General features: G+C 42.6%; 1 protein-coding gene across 1 annotated transcript; it reads right to left on the bottom strand.

Annotated features, from left to right (window-relative positions):
* Positions 1 to 1,547: 1,547 nt before the first annotated feature.
* LOC139530965 (cation channel sperm-associated protein 2-like) lies at positions 1,548 to 18,911 on the bottom strand. Its single transcript, XM_071327760.1, has 13 exons — positions 18,900 to 18,911; positions 18,568 to 18,751; positions 18,002 to 18,175; positions 17,569 to 17,637; positions 15,420 to 15,592; positions 11,956 to 12,117; positions 5,271 to 5,395; positions 4,775 to 4,953; positions 4,373 to 4,472; positions 4,083 to 4,109; positions 3,838 to 3,923; positions 2,078 to 2,236; positions 1,548 to 1,650 (listed from the first exon to the last, which is right to left on the bottom strand). Exons 1-13 carry the CDS (start codon positions 18,909 to 18,911, stop codon positions 1,619 to 1,621), a joined length of 1,482 nt encoding a protein of 493 aa, XP_071183861.1. The 3' UTR covers positions 1,548 to 1,618.
* Between the last annotated feature and the right edge of the window lie 29 nt (positions 18,912 to 18,940).

The raw sequence follows: 18,940 nt of genomic DNA on the forward strand, positions 1-18,940 counted from the left end.
GTGTATATGTACTTTCATTTGGAATAAAACGATCCCATGGTTGCGTAAAGCGTTTTTGGAGAGATATAAAGGAGAGGGGGTCTTGCTCTACCCAGTTTCCTCCATTACTACCGGGCTGTCAATATTCACAAGATAACCATTTGGGTCTCTACGTTTTTAGAGGGGGAAGGACCAACTGGTGTGGCCACTTATGGAAAAGCACTCATGTCAAACATCATCCCAGTCTCTTTAGTCTGTTCCCCCATCCCATCTCTCCCACCCACCAGCTGGTTTGAACCTGGATCCCTATATAAAAGGGACACATTTCTATGCTGTATGACATTATTCAGAATATTGCGTGCCCCAATCTTAGATAGACATATGCATCAATCAAGGTTCCATTGGTACTATCCTATGCAATAGCTGGTGGACAATAGAACGTTTTTATAAAACAAGGCTACATTAAGTCCTCAGAGCAGAGGTTACTCTCAAAGTAGTCGAGAAATGGCTGCCAGACCACGTAAATCGTTCATGGGAGGAAGAGTTTGGAATCGAGATCTCCGATATCACCTGGCATTCTGCAATTGACAGGATACACTCATCCTCTATCTGCATTAGACATGAGTTACTACAGTTTTCAAGTATTTCATCGCCTACACGTTTGCAGGAGTAGACCTGCCAGATTGTAAACAGAAATAGACCCAACCTACTCTAGATGCCATCAGCCAACCGCCACTCTGTATCACATGTACTGGTCATGCCCGACACCAGGTCCATTCTGGTCCTCTATCTTTGAGACTTTCTCATATATATGCAATAAGAAAATTGCCCCAACTCCCTTTTGTCCCTATTATTGAGGCGCTCCGGAAGGGATTACTTTCTGCATTACCCAAGCAGAGGCCATAGCCTTCTGGCCCGCCCACTTATTCCTTTTTAAGTGGAAATCCGATACCCCGCCATCGCATGCTCACTGAGTTAGGGACGTTATGGCCCCATCTTAAACTGGGTTAGTGATGTTATGGCCCATCTCAAACTTGAGAAGGTAAAATATTCCACCCGTGGCTCTTCTCAAAAGTTTTCTAAGGTCTGGCAGCCATTTCTTGACTACTTTGAGAGTAGCCTCTGCGCTGAGAACTTAATGTAGCCTTCTTTTAAAAAACAAAACAATTGCTATTGTCCACCAGCTATTGCATAGGACAGTACCAATGTAACCTCGATGTGTCTAAGATGTCACATGTCAATCTAAGATTGTAGGGAATAATCTTAAGGGGAACTGTGGTGGACACGGTGTATGACCTCCCAGGGGGCTCAGTGACACTGTAAGAGTGCCCCCTATTACATATTGGGTGGAACTGTGAGACCATTCAAGTTGACTACTACTAGGAATAAATATATTTGACCTCATTGCCTTAGCCTGGCATCCAAACTGAGGTGAAGTAAAACAACGGTGTGCGCAGCATTCAGTATGGTTTAACCAGGCTATCGTTGGCTCTCTCTGCCCTCCACATCAGCTTTAGTTCTCAAGGGTAAACTAGATGACTAATTGAACATGGACACTGACAATACTGGGAAGAAAAAAACATGTTTTATTTTCTTCCAAAATATGGTGGCTCTTCTGAATAGATGTCGATGTGGGGTCCTATGAGTCGTGCAGGTTTAGCAACGCCTGAACTGTGTCAGAGAAGACAGAGAGTAGGGAGAGTGACAGACAGAGAGACGCAAACATACTGTAGGTCTACTGTGTCTATTATGTACTTTACAATGAGGTTCTAAAATGAGGCATACTTATTACATGATCAAGGCATCTGACAAAAACACAAGAAACCTATTCAGAAGGGAGCTGTTGTTACAATAGTTCAGACTCATTTCTACTAGTCTCGGCTATCAAGACTATTGCAAAGTGCATAGTCTCAAATGGTTTCCTCTCCTTATCTCATCTCCTTCATCTGCACTCAGTGCCACCTCTAGCCTTTTGGGGGACCCTACGAGAGATTTGGTTGGGGGGCCCCCACCCCCCGAGCAAAACCTTTTAGTCTCTTCACCCATCTAAATACAGTCCGGGAGGGGACTACTACTACTACTCTGTGTGATTCCTTACCTGCTAAGTTCTGCAGCCTCTTCCGCTCATCCAGGTTGTGCTGGAGCATCTCCAGCAGCTCAAAGTACCTGAAAAGGGAATCCCGGGGCCAGGTGACCTTCTCGTTCTCCTCTTGCTCCTGCATCACCTTCATGTTCTCCTCCACGTACGACTCCCAGTCTAACAGAGAGGGGTAATACGAGGAAACCAGTTGAATAGGGCATGAAACAGAAAAATGCTGTAAAAGTGTTTGCAACAGAAAACGAGTCCAGGGATACCCTCTCTGTTTCAGTTTGTTTTAAGTTTGGTGCCTTTATGATGACCCAGATGGCTCAGACTACTCTTTTAGAGTGCATCGTAGTAATGAGATCTCAGTGTCCAGGGTATGTTGGTATGTTCATTGTAATTCTTAACAGAATTGATGTACTGTACCAAATATCATCACACACTCCAAATGTACTCCCTATGATTTATTGGGTATCACCCACATTTTGACACACATTTGGTTCCTTGTAAGTTGTGGGAACGTGTGTTTTTGGTTTCAGATTGGTTCCCAGGAACGGAGCCCTAAGTTTCCTGACGGGTAAAACTGAACTTTTTTTTTTTAACGTTCTTAGAACAAAACCAAACATTCCAGACTGTTATGGGAACATTTCTTTTTTTGGTTGCAGGGAGATTCTGAGAACATTTCACTTGAGTGTCTGGGAGGTTTTATTAACTCTGAGAACGGAAATGATAGTTTATTTGAAGGTAATTAAATAACATTCTGAGAACATTCTCTAAATGTTATGAAAGTTTTGTTTAGTTATTAGTGAAAGTTTGCTTACAATCACAGTAGGTGTGATCTTGCACACACTTAACAAGATGGAGGATTAGAGAGGTTTGTTGACGCTGAGAATGGAATGTATATGTAAATAACATTCTTAGAGTGTTCTCTGAAAGTTACTTAAGTTTCTGTGGTTTTTCTGGAAAGTTTTCTTCATGTTCTGAGAACAGAATTTAGAGCTTATTGATGGTAATGTTTTTGGTAACATTTAGAATATATATTTTTTTTTACAACATTCCCAGAATATTACCAAGAACGGACATAAAAGAGAACCATACATTCTCCGAAAGTTCTGAAAACATTGCTTTAAGTTACACCGTTTTTGAGAATGTTCCCAGAATGTAGTCAAAATATTAAATTAAATAGAACCACATGGGAACTTGTGCAGAATGTTCTGTACTGAAATTCCCACAAAAGATCGTTGTTTCTTAAAGTTCTCTGAACAATTTAAGAACATGACTTTAAATAGAACCATGAGGAAACCTGTAAGAAACGTTATGCTGACGTACTGAAATTCCCACAGAAGACCGTTGTTTCTTAACATTAAACAATTTGAGAACATTCCCAATGTCAAACCATTTAGAGAACGTTCTCAGAATATTATCAAAATGTAATTAAATGTAACCATGTGTGAACTTTTAGGAATCGTTCTGTTAAAGTAATGAAAGAAAGTTTTTTTTGTCAAGTTCCTTAAATGTGCTGAGAATGTTCCAAAGCCAAGCAACTATCCTGCACCATTCACAACGCTGTGGGAAGGTTGTATGCAAAATAACCATAGGACAACCTCTAACCTCTCAGCTCTAAAAAACGTAGGGTTCTTAGAATGTTCTTTGTTCTGTGACAAAATAAATGGCTCTTTTGTCTCATTCAAGGATCGCAAAGAAATGGTCCCTATTCAAAGTATGATGAGTATATTACGGTGTCCCATTGGTGGTTAGGTTTGAAAAGAACCCACCTTTTTCTGGAATATTACATCTTGTAAACTTTAGTAGATCCTCAGTGGAAAATGACTCTTCACCATCCTCTGCCACTTTGCTCAGCCTAAATGTATATTTGAATATATTAGACCTAACCTGAACTTTTTTCAATTGTGAATTTAAATGAAATTAATTAAATTGTGTCGACATCAAATTGTTTTATACATTTTATGGTATGACAGGGACGAGAACACACATTAAAGGTTATAAGAAACTGTCTTACCCGGCAAATTTCGAATGACTTATCCTCCTACAAAAAGAAAAGCAAAAACATACATTTTTCACGGTATTTGTCAAAAGACATTTCAATGACATCAACATACTTTATCGAAAAAAAGGTAATATATTGGTTAGTTTCTCACATATTGGCCCAGCAAGTAATGGTGAACATCAACATCAAAGACATTCTATCTTGAAAAAGATAATACTGTTTCATTTCTTTACTTGTAACGCTACATCTTATTCGCCAATCACGCCGGTCTGAAGAATCCAATAGAACATCTCCACACTCACCTCTTTATGATCTCAGCTTTAAAGAGATCAGCTTTGGCCTGGATCTCAATCTGCTGTACCTCTTTAGAGAGGTCACTCCGGATGGCCTGGAAGTTATTCACTGGACAGACAAAAAGGAAACAGACAATTAGGTAAAAAATCTGAGCATTATCACATTAGCATACCACTTAGACTGCATGCCCAGTAGTATTTATGCAAGGAGTATGGACATTGGAACAGTATGATATAAAGCCGTTTATATCAGTTAGAAATCTTTTTTAAATTTCCATTTTAATGTGAAATATCTAGATAAAAGATAAAGACCCACAAATAGACAAGTCTGAGTCAAAAAGTCAAAAAAATAAAGAAAATGAAATAGCTAAATGGATGCTCTTTATCAAAGCATTACGAGGAAGTACCTACCCATAATACCCACGAAGATATTGCGGAATACGAAGGAGCCTATGAGGAGCCAGAGGATGATGTATAGGCCACATATGCCTTTGTCCAGTTCTGGAACTTTGCGGGTGTCGGCGAGCAGAGCGTACCAGTGATCCATGGTGAAGAGGATGAAGAGGGTGATGAAGGAGTTGTAGATATCTCTGGGAGATGATGAAAGTTCATGAAAACGTGCCAAAAATCTTCAAAGATGTAACATGGCTGTAGGTTTTGTTCCTTAACGGAAATGGATTCTGACTGGTTGGACTCTAACCTTATCTGTAACGTAATATCAAGTGTTTGCATTCTACTCTTGAAGCCCTCTTAAAATGTGTGAGATTTAGGAAAATGTGATGTTTCTCAATGACCACTGTTCACATTAATATCATATTATCTTATCATAACTGAGAATGAGAGAAATACTACTGTTAAATACTTCCAAAGAAATCAAGCTTTCATAGTAAGAGCAAATGTCACACACTTAAAGTTCATATTGTAGACCAGGCCCTCGACGTTGGAGCGAGTGTAACTCTCGAACAGGATGACTCCAACCACAGCGAAGATATAAGCAAACACCAGCAGCAGTAAGAAGATGAAGGTCATAGCCTGTAAACACACAGTGATGTTATGTCATCCTTCAGTAGAATAGTATAGAATAGAGGCACTTCACAACAGTGGGACCATTTCTATGTTCCATGAGGTCACAAAAGGACCACACATGTATACAGGTAGGACTAATCAAATCATATGTATTACATTCACCGAATACAACTGGTATAGACTTTACAGTGAAACGCTTGCTTGCGAACCTTTAAAAATAATAATACAAAATAAAGTAGTAACTAACACGAGGAATAAAATAAAATACACAAGAATGGAACTATATACAGGGAGTACCAGTAACAGATTAATGTGCAGAGGTATGATGTATTTGAGGTAAATACACTACATGACCAAAAGTATGTGGACACCTGCTCGTCAAACATCTCATTCCAAAATCATGGGCATTAATATTGCGTTAATACCCCTTTTCTGCTATAACAGCCTCCACTCTTCTGGGAAGGCTTTTCACTAGATGTTGGAACATTGCTGCGGGGACTTGCTTGCATTCAGCCACAAGAGCATTAGTGAGGTCGGGCACTGATGTTGGCCGATTAGGTCTGGCTCGCAGTCGGTGTTCTAATTCATCCCAAAAGTGTTCGATAGGGTTGAGGTCAGGGCTCTGTGCAGGCCAGTCAAGTTCTTCCCCACCGATCTCGACAAACTATTTCTGTATGGACCTCACTCTGTATACAGGGCATTGTCATGCTGAATCAGGAAAGAGCCTTCCCCAAACTGTTGCCACAAAGTTGGGAGTACAGAATTGTCTAGAATGTCATTGTATGCTGTAGTGTTAAGATTTCCCTTCACTGGAACTAAGGGGCCTAGCCCGAACCATGAAAAACAGCCCCAGACCATTATTCCACTTCCATCAAACTTTACAGTTGGCACTATGCATTGGGGCAGGTAGCGTTCTCCTGGCATCTGCCAAACACAGATTAGTCCGTCAGACTGCCAGATGGTGAGGCGTGATTCATCACTCCACAGAATGCATTTCCACTGCTCCAGAGTCCAATGGCGGCAAGCTTTATACCACTCCAGCCGACGCTTGGTATTGAACATGGTGATCTTAGGCTTGTGTGTGGCTACTCGGCCATGGAAATCCATTTCATGAAGCTCCCGACGAACAGTTCTTGTGCTGACATTGCTTCCAGAAGCAGTTTGGACCTTGGTAGTGAGTGCTGCAACCGAGGACAGACAGGTTTTACGCGTTACGTGTTTCAGCACTCAGGGGTTCTGTTCTGTGAGCTTGTGTGGCCTACCACTTCGCTGCTGAGCCGTTGTTGCTCCTAGACGTTTCCACTTCACAATAACAGCACTTACAGTTGAGCGGGACAGCTCTAGCAGGGAAGAAATTTGACGAACTGACTTGTTGGAAAGGTGGCATCCTATGATGGTGCCACGTTTAAGTCACTGAGCTTTTCAGTGAGGCCATTCTACTGCCAATGTTTGTCTATGGAAATTGCATGGTTGTGTGCTCGATTTTATACTCCTGTTAGCAACTGGTGTGACAAATAGCCAAATTCACTAATTTCAAGGGGTGTCCACATTTTGTATATATAGTGTAGGTACCTAAAGGCAGGGTAAAGCGACTCGGATAGATAATAATATGAGTAAAATAAAGAGTGTGTGGGTATGCGTGTGTGTTTGTGTTGTGTCGGTATCCGTGTGTAGTGAATGTGTGGGAGTGTAGTGTGTGCTCCCTCTCCGGCCTCTAGGTCACCAGGCTGCTCGTTATGGCGCACACCTGTCACCATCGTTACGCGCACCTGTGCGTCATCAGACTCACCTGGACTCCATCACTTCCCTGATTACCTTCCCTATATATGTCACTTCGTTGGGTTCCTTCCCCAGGCGTTATTGTTTCTGTTCCAGTGTCATGTCGGTGTGTTGTTTGTGTTTCTTGTTTTGTATTTAGTTGCGTTTATTTATTGAAACACTCACTTCATGAACTTGCTTCCCGACACTCAGCGCACTAGTTATAGAGTGTGTATATGGTATGTGCAGTGCATTCGGAAAGTATTCAAACCCCTTGACTTTTTCCACATTTTGTTACAGCCTCTAAAATTGATTAAATTCATGTTATTACTCATCAATCTACACACAATACCCCATAATGACAAAGCAAAAATAGGTTTTAAGATTTTTTTTGCAAATGTATTACAAATAAAAAAACAGGTACCTTATTTAGTATTTATAAGTATTTAGACCCTTTGCTATGAAACTCAATTGAGCTCAGGTGCATCCTGTTTCCATTGATCATCCTTGAGATGTTTCTACAACTTGATTGGAGTCCACCTGTCATCAATTAATTTGGAAAGGCACACACCTTTCTATGTAAGGTCCTACAGTTGCATGTCAGAGCAAAAACCAAGCCATGAGGTCGAAGGAATTGTACATAGAGCTCCAAGACATGGGATTGGGTCGAGGCACATCTCTGGGGAAGGGTAGCAAAACTTTTCTGCAGCATTGAAGATCACCAAGAGCACAGTGGCCTGCATCATTCTTCAATTAAACAAATTTTGATCCACCAAGACTCTTCCTAGAGCTGGCCGGCTAGCCAAACTGAGAAATCGGGGGAGAAGGGCCTTGGTCAGGGAGGTGACCAAGAACCAGATGGTCACTCTGACAGAGCTCTAGAGTTCCTCTGTGGAGATGGGAGAACCTTCCAGAAGGACAACCATCTCTGCAGCATTCCACCAATCAGGCATTTATGGTAGAATGGCCAGACAGAAGCCACTCCTCAGTAAAAGGGACATGACAGCCTGCTTGGAGTTTTCCAAAAGGCACTTGAAGAACTCTCAGACCATGAGAAACAAGATTCTCTGGTCTGATGAAACCAAGATTGAACTCTTTGGCCTGAATGCCAAGCGTCAGGTCTGGAGGAAACTTGGCACCATCCCTACGGTGTGCTGTGGGGCTGTTTTTTAGTGGCAGGGACTGGGAGACTTGTCAGGATTGAGGGAAAGTTGAATAGGGCAAAGTACAGAGATATCCTTGATGTAAACCTGCTCCAGAGCGCTCAGGATCTCAGACTGGGGCAAAGGTTCACCTTCCAACAGGACAATGACCCTAAGCACACAGCCAAGACAACGCAGGAATGGCTTTTGGGACAATTCTCTGAAAGTCCTTGAGTGTCCCAGCTAGCCCCGGACTTGAACCAGATCGAACATCCCTGAAAATAGCTGAGCAGTGATGCTCCCCATCCAACCTGACAGAGCTTGAGAGGATCTGCAGAGAGGAATGGGAGAAACTCCCCAAATACAGTGCCACGCTTGTAGCGTCATACCCAAGAAGACTGTAATCGCTGCCAAAAGGTGCTTCAACAAAGTACTGAATAAAGGGTCTGAATACTTAAGTAAATGTGATATTTCAGTAAGACATAGATATAGAGATATATTGCAGCTTTCAAAGTCTCTATAATAGGAGACTCTGGAACGAAGCTCATCCATCTTATTCTCGAGTGACTAGACATTTGCCAATAGAACAGACCGGAACGCCTTTCAGTTTTTCTCTTCGCCTCAATTTCACCAGGACTCCACCTCGTCTCCCGCGTTTACGCCCGCAGCGTTTTGGTAGACCATGGATAAAAATAAATATGGTCCAGTATGAGCAGTGGAACAGCTGGGTCTGAGTTCAAGTTGTATTTTAAGTTGAAATCGAGGTTTAGTAACTGTCAATCTGATGTCCAGAAGTGCTTGGCAGTCATATGTGATAATAGTACTCCACCCTCTCCGAGCTGGGCATCTCCGGCGCGGCCCACGCTTGGATTGCGTCCTACCTGACAGGTCGCTCCTACCAGGTGGCGTGGCGAGAATCTGTCTCCGCACCACGTGCTCTTACCACTGGTGTCCCCCAGGGCTCTGTTCTAGGCCCTCTCCTATTCTCGCTATACACCAAGTCACTTGGCTCTGTCATATCCTCACATGGTCTCTCCTATCATTGCTATGCAGACGACACACAATTAATCTTCTCCTTTCCCCCCTCTGATAACCAGGTGGTGAATCGCATCTCTGCATGTCTGGCAGACATATCAGTGTGGATGACGGATCACCACCTCAAGCTGAACCTCGGCAAGACGGAGCTGCTCTTCCTCCCGGGGAAGGACTGCCCGTTCCATGATCTCGCCATCACGGTTGACAACTCCATTGTGTCCTCCTCCCAGAGTGCTAAGAACCTTGGCGTGATCCTGGACAACACCCTGTCGTTCTCAACTAACATCAAGGCGGTGACCCGTTCCTGTAGGTTCATGCTCTACAACATTCGCAGAGTACGACCCTGCCTCACGCAGGAAGCGGCGCAGGTCCTAATCCAGGCACTTGTCATCTCCCGTCTGGATTACTGCAACTCGCTGTTGGCTGGGCTCCCTGCCTGTGCCATTAAACCCCTACAACTCATCCAGAACGCCGCAGCCCGTCTGGTGTTCAACTTTCCCAAGTTCTCTCACGTCACCCCGCTCCTCCGCTCTCTCCACTGGCTTCCAGTTGAAGCTCGCATCCGCTACAAGACCATGGTGCTTGCCTACGGAGCTGTGAGGGGAACGGCACCTCCGTACCTTCAGGCTCTGATCAGGCCCTACACCCAAACAAGGGCACTGCGTTCATCCACCTCTGGCCTGCTCGCCTCCCTACCTCTGAGGAAGTACAGTTCCCGCTCAGCCCAGTCAAAACTGTTCGCTGCTCTGGCACCCCAATGGTGGAACAAACTCCCTCACGACGCCAGGTCAGCGGAGTCAATCACCACCTTCCGGAGACACCTGAAACCCCACCTCTTTAAGGAATACCTAGGATAGGATAAAGTAATCCTTCTAACCCCCCCCCCTTAAAAGAGTTAGATGCACTATTGTAAAGTGGTTGTTCCACTGGATATCATAAGGTGAATGCACCAATTTGTAAGTCGCTCTGGATAAGAGCGTCTGCTAAATGACTTAAATGTAAATGTAAATGTAAAAATAGTATGGCTAGAAGTTGACCATGTTACCTGCCTGGGGCCTCATTTATCAACCCTGTGTAAATGTATCACTAAAATCTGGCGTACGTGGAGATTCTAGGATTTAAGTGCACAACAAATTATTGGGATTCATCAAACTGTCACACACAACATACACGCATGTTTTCATTGATAAATCAGACACATACCCGCCTGAAAAACGTCATCCATTCACCTTTTGTGTTGACAAAAACGCTCTCATTTGCTGTATAATTTGGACATGTTGTCAGGACCCGGTGTGAGAAACAGTCACTAATAGTCGGCAGAACCCAGAAGATGAGGCAGACACAGCAGTACTAGAGACGGTGGTTTAATCAAAGTAAAAGATCTTCAGGCAAAAAATATAAATCCACAACGTCAAAAGTAAAGCCAAGAGAAAAAATGGATATCCTCCAAAATACAATGAAAATCCACAAAGTGGTAAGAACAGCAGGAAAAACAAACCTCAAAAGACTAATCAAAAATAAACAAGAACAAAACCAGAGCACCTCTGGAAAATCCAACAAGAGAAATATATGTTCACAGCATGGCTGGGTGCTAACATACAAACACTGAGCAAAGAACTGAGGAACACTAAGGGTTTAAATACCTACAAAGAAATAAGGCACAGGTGCAAATAATAATTAGACCAAGGGAAAAACAAAAGGTTCAAAAAAGGCGCAATGGGGGCATCTAGTGACCAAAACAATCCTGGCCAAATTCTGACACATGTTGGAACTGGGCTATGAGCAGAGTGTTTAAATCCTTTGCAGTGACTTTTTCAAACCAAAAATGCATGCCATCTATAGCGAGTGCCAAATACTGGCTGTGCATTCTGGAGGATTGATTGCCATTTTGAACAATTTCAAAATAAATTATACAGCCTTGGTATAATATCCTGCCTTGGGATAAACTCTGAGATTACAGGCCATGATGTCGCTCTCTTATCACACAATTATTCTAAGTAGGCTACTAATTACTTTCGAGCATACTCGGGCTATTGATTGAGCGATGGATAAATGTTAGCCTAATTTGTTGTGTAGAGGAAATAAACCAGTCATGTCAGAAAGGAGAGATGCCCTGCAATACGATTATGATTTAGGTCTATATAACACAAGTAAAATAAACATATTAGGCTAATTGCTGCTATGCGATATACTTACAGCAAATGCATGTTTTATCATTAGGCCAACCTTTTAATGTTTTTATTCGTCTACTATTTTTATATTTCCCGTGCCTCACACACTTCCATTTCCCACAAAATAACAATATTTGCTTGTAATACAATTGATCAACCACTAGAAGTTGAGCGTATGCATGAGCTGAGCTGTACGTGGAGATACTCACACTTTCCTGTCAAGTTCAAATTGATAAATGCCAACCTTTACGAGAAAACTGGCGCGCAAGGTTGAGTCCTTTTCGTGCACACGCACCTTTGAAAAATGTGTCATTCATGTTTGTCCCACTCCCAAAGTCTGTATCACTCAGTCTCTAAGTGCACAATAAATGCTGACACCAATACAGTGGGAGTGTAAAACTGTTGGATCCATAGACATAGAATAAACAATTATACTGTATTTCTATGGTTGGTTCCCTACCTTGAAAGTTTTGTAGATGGCCAACACGATAAGGCGGATCTGCCTGAATTTAGAGATAATTTTCAGGGAGCGGAGGATACGGAACTTCTTTAGGAGTGCCACAATCTCCAAGTGGTCAGTGTCCACCCCTTTGAAGACCTTCACGATCTCTGGTATAACAGACTGGGGGAGGAGAGAGGTAACCTGAGTACTGTAACTGGGATTTGGACTTGTATGTACAGTGCCTCCAGAAAGTATTCACATCCGTTCACGGATTCCATTTTGTTGTGTTACAGCCTGAATTAAAAATGGATGAAATATCAACAACAAAAAAATCTCACCCATCTACACAAAATACCCCATAATGACAAAGTGAAAACATGTTTTTAGAAATTGCTGCACATTTATCTCGAATGAAATACAGAAATATCTCATTTACATAAGTATCCACACCCCTGAGTCAATACATAGAATCGCCTTTGGCAGCAATTAGTCTTTCTGGGTAAGTCTCTAAGAGCTTTGCACGCCTGGATTGTACAATATAAAATTATATAAACTAAGACAAGTGGGTTGTTGATCATGTTGATCATTGCTAGACAGCCATTTTCAAGTCTTGCCGTAGATTTTCAAGACGATTTTAAGTCAAAACTGTAACTTGGCCACGCAGGAACATTCACTGCAACTCCAGTGTAGATTTGGACTTGTGTTTTAGGTTGTTGTCCCGCTGAATTGTCCTGGTGAAATATGAATTAATCTCCCAGTGTCTGGTGGAAAGCAGACTGAACCAGGTGTTCCTCTAAGATTTTGCCTGTGCTTAGCTCCATCCAGCTTTGTTTTTTATTCTGAAAAACTCCCCAGTCCTTAACGATTACAAGCGTACCCATAACATGATGCAGCCACAACTATGCTTGAAAATATGGAGAGTGGTACTCAGTAATGTGTTATATTGGATTTGCCCCAAACATAACACTTTGTATTCAGGACAAAAAGTGAATTGCTTTGCCACAATTTTTGCAGTATTACTTTAGTATCTTGTTGCAAACAGGATGTTTCTGAATATTTGTATTCTGTACAGGCTTCCTTCTTTTCACTCTGTCATTTAGGTTAGCATTGTGGATTAACTAAAATGTTGTTAATCCATCCTCAGTTTTCTCCTATCACAGCCATTATACTCTGTAACTGTTTTAAAGTCACCATTGGTCTCATGGTGAAATCCCAGAGCAGTTTCCTTAATCTCTGGCAACTAAGTTAGGAAGGACGCCTGTATCTTTGTACTTACTGGGTGTATTGAGAAACCATAACTTCAACATGCTCAAAACTATATTCAACGTCTGCATTGGAAAACCTTCCTGATCTTTGATTCGTCATTGAAAAACCTCCCTGATGTTTGTGGTTGAATCTGTGTTTAGAATTCACTGCTCGACTGAGGGACCTTACAGATAATTATATGTGTGGGGTACAGAGATGAGGTGTTCATTCCAACATCATGTTAAACACTATTACACACAGAGTGAGTCCATGCAACTTAGTATGGTTTCTAACTCCTCTAGCTCCACAATGAGATAGGGTGTAGGCCAGGCAGCAGGGTAGGGTGTAGGCCAGGCAGCAGGGTAGGGTGTAGGCCAGGCAGCAGGGTAGGGTGCAGGCCAGGCAGCAGGGTAGGGTGCAGGCCAGGCAACAGGGTAGGGTGCAGGCCAGGCAACAGGGTAGGGTGCAGGCCAGGCAACAGGGTAGGATGTAGGCCAGGCAGCAGGGTAGGGTGTAGGCCAGGCAGCAGGGTAGGGTGTAGGCCAGGCAGCAGGGTAGGGTGCAGGCCAGGCATCAGGGTAGGGTGCAGGCCAGGCAGCAGGGTAGGGTAAAGGCCAGGTAGCAGGGTAGGGTGAGGCCAGGCAGCAGGGTAGGGTGCAGAGACGCAGACTCTGTCTCGACCTTTAAGTCTTTATTGAAAACTAATCTCTTCAGTAGGTCCTATGATTGAGTGTAGTCTGGCCCAGGGGTGTGAAGGTAAACGGAAAGGCACTGGAGCGAAGAACCACCCTTGCTGTGTCTGCCTAGCTGATTCCCCTCTCTCCACTGGGATTCTCTGCCTCTAACCCTATTACGGGTGCTGAGTCACTAGCTTACTGGTGCAATTCCATGCCGTCCCTACGAGGGGTGCGTCACTTGAGTGGGTTGAGTCTCTGACGTGATCTTCCTGTCCGGGTTGGCACCCCCCTTGGGTTCGTGCCGTGGGGGAGATCTTCGTGGGCTATACCTCTCCGGGTAGTAAGTTGGTGGTTGAAGTTCTCTCTAGTGGTGTGGGGGCTGTGCTTTGGCAAAGTGGGTGGGGTTATATCCTGCCTGGTTGGCCCTCTCCGGGGGTGTAGTCGGACGGGGCCACAGTGTCTCCTGACCCGTCCTGTCTCAGCCTCCAGTAATTATGCTGCAATAGTTTGTGTCGGGGGGCTAGGGTCAGTCTGTTATTTCTGGAGTATTTCTCCTGTCTTATCCGGTGTCCTGTGTGAATTTAAGTAGGCTCCCTCTAATTCTCTCTCTCTTTCTCTTCTCTCGGAGGACCAGAGCCCTAGGACCATGCCTCAGGACCACCTGGTCTGATGACTCCTTGCTGTCCCCAGTCCACCTGGTTGTGCTGCTGCCTCAACTGTTCTGCCTGCGGCTATGGAACCCTGGCCTATTCACCGGACATGCTACCTTGTTCCGGACCTGCTGTTTTCGACTCTCTCTCTACCTTGCTCTCTCTAACTCTGAATGATCGGCTATGAAAAGCCAACTGTCATTTACTCCTGAGATGCTGACCTGTTACACCCTCTACAACCACTGTGATTATTATTATTTGACCCTGCTGGTCATCTATGAACATTTGAACATCTTTGTCATGTACTGTTATCTCCACCCGGCACAGCCATAAGAGGACTGGCCTCCCCTCAGAGCATGCTTCCTCTCTAGGTTTCTTCCTAGGTTCCTGCCTTTCTAGGGAGTTTTTCCAAGCCACCGTGCTTCTACATCTGCATTGCTTGCTGTTTGGGGTTTTAGGCTGGGTTTCTGTATAGCACTTTGTGACATCGGCTGATGTAAAAAGGGATTAATAAATACATTTGATTGATTGAGTGACTTGTTAAGCACATTTTTACTCCTGAACTTATTTAGGCGTGCCATAACAAAGGGATTGAATACTTATTGACTCAAGACATTTCAGCTTTTCATTTTTTATGTATTTGTAAAATGTCTTCAAACATAATTCCACTTTGACATGATGGGGTATTGTGTGTAGGCACAGAATCTCAATTTAATCTATTTTAAATTCAGGTTGTAACACAACAAAATGTGGAAAGTTTCAAGGGGTTTGAATACTTTCTGAAGGCACTGTATGTGTATATACATGTATATATATATATAGGTTATATAGGCATCTATCTACATCACATCTACCGTACATTCACATGGAGATAACTCATTATTCATTTCTTTGCTGGTTTGACTCTTACCAGCATGGTAACAGCAAAATCAAAGATATTCCAGGTGCTTTTCCAGAAGTTCCAGAAGTTGTCCAACCACTTCAATAGGATCTCCAGGAAGAAGATGACCAGGATGCTCCAGTCCAACATTTCCAGAACCAGTTTCACAATCTCCAGCTTGGGGTCCATGTTGTCAAACACCTCTTGGGCAGAAAGAATAGTCAGGTTGCCAGGTCTGCTTCTTGTCCAGCCAACAACAGTCAATGAGTTGGCTAAAGCAAAGATAAATCATCTGCAAACCTTAGAATACATTTTGAAGCTAAGAAAGATCTAAGCTGTTGTGTTGATAAAAAAACTATTTTTTAATTGCCAGGCAAAATAGTTTAGAGATTGGGTGATAGTTATTAATGTCGGAGGGGTTACCACCTTTGAGATGGTGTGCATGGGCAGCCTTCCAAACCCTAGGAATAGCACCCAAGATAACAAAATATTTCAATGATTCCGCAATCAGGGTAGCAGAAAGATGCCGCAAGAAAGGATTAAGCAAATCAGCCCCAGTGGATTTTTTTTTAACATTAATCTTAAGCAAGGTGTCAAGCACATCTCAGTAGAAAGTTGTTGAAATTAAAACAAAGATTCAGTAGAAGTTGACTGATCTTTCATTGAGCCAACTGGAGGTTGGGAGAGGGAAGAGCAGTCGACTAACTGACCAGCGTCAGTTAAACCACCATTTCTTTCAAATTAAAAGCCCGCTGAAATAAAATGCTGATTAAAAGCATCGCTCATCTGATTTTTCTCAGTAATGATGCCAGTCTGACACGATTTGCTTAGGCAAGGAAGGAGAGGAATTTCCACGTTTCAGTGCATTAACTGTTTTCCCAAAATGTTACGGCTCACCAGCAGAGTCTGAGATAGAACTTAGAAAGCAGCTTGATTTAGCTTTCTTAATTAAGGAAGTGTATCTATTTCTCAATTGCCTGAAACACTGCCAATCAGCTACCGAGTCAGTTTGTCTGCCAGAGACACAGTATAAAAATTGATGAAAAAGGTTATAGAGCCAGTTTAGGGTCAGGCATGCAGCCGATAGAGGGAAGCTCAGAGAAAAACATACAGTAGTATCTTGAAGAGATACTTGGGGAGTTAAGTTTTTTAAATTCATCTTCATAATTATATGAAGATCAAAGTGTTTTGTTTCGTATCTCTAATACGTGCAATGATCGCCGATGTCATTAGCAAAACATCACTTACTTAATTAGGTTAATCAGCGAGGACTTTGCTGGGTTTCTTACATGAATCAGTGTAGGTTTGGAGATTAGTTGAGTCAGGTTATAGTCCAGACAAATATTCTTCAAATGATCAGAGGCCATGTTAAGCCAATCCAGGTTCAAATCTTCTAACATAACTAATTCAGATTACATAAAATGTTATAAATACTCAGAAATAGTACCAACAGCATCCGTCAATGCAGCAGGAGGGCAGTAAATCCCTGCTACAAACAAGTTAGTATTTTGGCATAAAGCCACGTCTATAAGCAAACACTCACACTTTTTGTGGATAGTGACACTTAGAGAACATGCATTGATTTGACATGTATAGCCACCCCTCACTCTTTTTTCAGGATATCACACCTGAAGATGTTGTAATCCCCAATTCCAATGTCCTTATTCATAATCAAACCACTGAGCCAGGTCTTTGTGAGAAACAGAATATCAGGGTATGTGTCATGCACCCAGAAATCAAGAAGGTCCATCTTTGACATGACGTTCATGTGCAACAGCCCAAGCCCTCTAATTGATTTGAAAACCGAGCGGGTATCCATTTGTGGAATTCACATTAGAACTAATTGCACTGGTCGAGCTAACCCCTATCTGCTGACAGAGTTATCGCTGGAATGACAGTGGTATTCAGGGGAGTTAGAGGAACATAAATTAGGTTACTTACATTGACCACACAACCGTTGCTAACTATGACAGGGGGGACTGGAGCACTAACAGACCCGGACCGTACACTTTGAAATATAGTAGGCATTCAATCTATGTAGTGAAACAGCTTATGACATTGAACATTCCAGTCAATGCTCATTGACCTGGCTGTGGAAATATGGGGATAAAATGCATTACAAGTGTTAATGATTATTTAACATTGAATTGATATGATGAGAGAGTTTGATATTTTTTACCTGCTTGTATCTCCAATACAATGGTGTTCAGAATGATGAGGATGACAATGATATTCATAAATATTTTACCTTGAGAATTCTGTCAAGTAAACAGTACACTTGATATGTGCAAAGCTATTTCCTGAGACAACACTTGTTCACTTGTAATGTTCCTATGAATAATCATGAAAAGCATTGAAAAACTCTTGAGCCCAAACAACAACAAAAAAGACATACAAGAGTCTCAAGTACATCACTGTAGTAGAACCCCCCCCAAAATTAATATATATATATTATTTAATATATATATATATAGGTAGTTTTTTTTTTTTTTTTTTTAATGGCTTGTATCTATAGGGTTAATTGCTTTACGTCATTGCAGTTCCATTACATTTACAGGTACAACTAAAACCCTAGGCTTTGGTTTTCCATTCAGGACTGGGTGTAAGGATACTCTCTAGAATCCAGTGGGCAAACATGTTCAAGGGCGGATAGTTGGCATGGAGGTTCTCCAGTCGTCCCTGGCGACGGCGGTCCATGGTGATGGTGCTGCCCCTCTGGGGGGAGATCTCGAAACGCACCAGCTGGTGTGTGTCCTTCCCCATCAGACTGGTGTAGTTCTCCTCGTCTGTCAAACACACACACACACACACACACACACACACACACACACACACACACACAGACAGACAGACAGACAGACAGACAGACAGACAGACAGACAGACAGACAGACAGACAGACAGACAGACAGACAGACAGACAGACAGACAGACAGACAGACAGACAGACAGACACGAGATAGCATCCTTGTTATTTAGCAATGCCTTCTTAAAAACAATACACACGATAAAATCACAGTATTCCTGTATTTTAAAGTGTAGGCCAAGCAGGACCAAAATGTGTAATCATCTGAAGTAAACATACTTCTACAAATCTCTTCACAGACAAACACCTCTAATCTCAAAACAACTGAGGCCGGTTTCATTCAGACCAAATAGGAAGCATTACTGTGGGCTACCTAAAACATCATTGGTGCAGTATTTGGGGCTTCCTCTCTGCTCCTCCTGTAACTGGTCCAGCAGATAGAAGCTCTGGATGAGTTTGGACCTGACCACCTCTGCTCTGGGAAGGAACTTCTCATTGGTTGACTTGCCCCTCTCATTATGGCTGTTGTAGGAGGGAAGATCCATGGAGGGGGGCTCCTGGAAAATGACCATGCAAATTACGGCAATTGTTGTCAGTGATTAGACCCTGAATTTACAGTAAAGTTTTTAAAGAATGCCATTCATATGACAATTTGGATGGCCATAAATTCACAACATGAAATAGTCTTGTTAAATTATTACTTACCTGTGTCCCCATTTGTCTATATGAATATCGTTCAGCTAAGC

This window comes from Salvelinus alpinus, chromosome 9 (assembly GCF_045679555.1).
Source record: "Salvelinus alpinus chromosome 9, SLU_Salpinus.1, whole genome shotgun sequence".
In the NCBI taxonomy this organism is placed as follows: domain Eukaryota; kingdom Metazoa; phylum Chordata; class Actinopteri; order Salmoniformes; family Salmonidae; genus Salvelinus; species Salvelinus alpinus.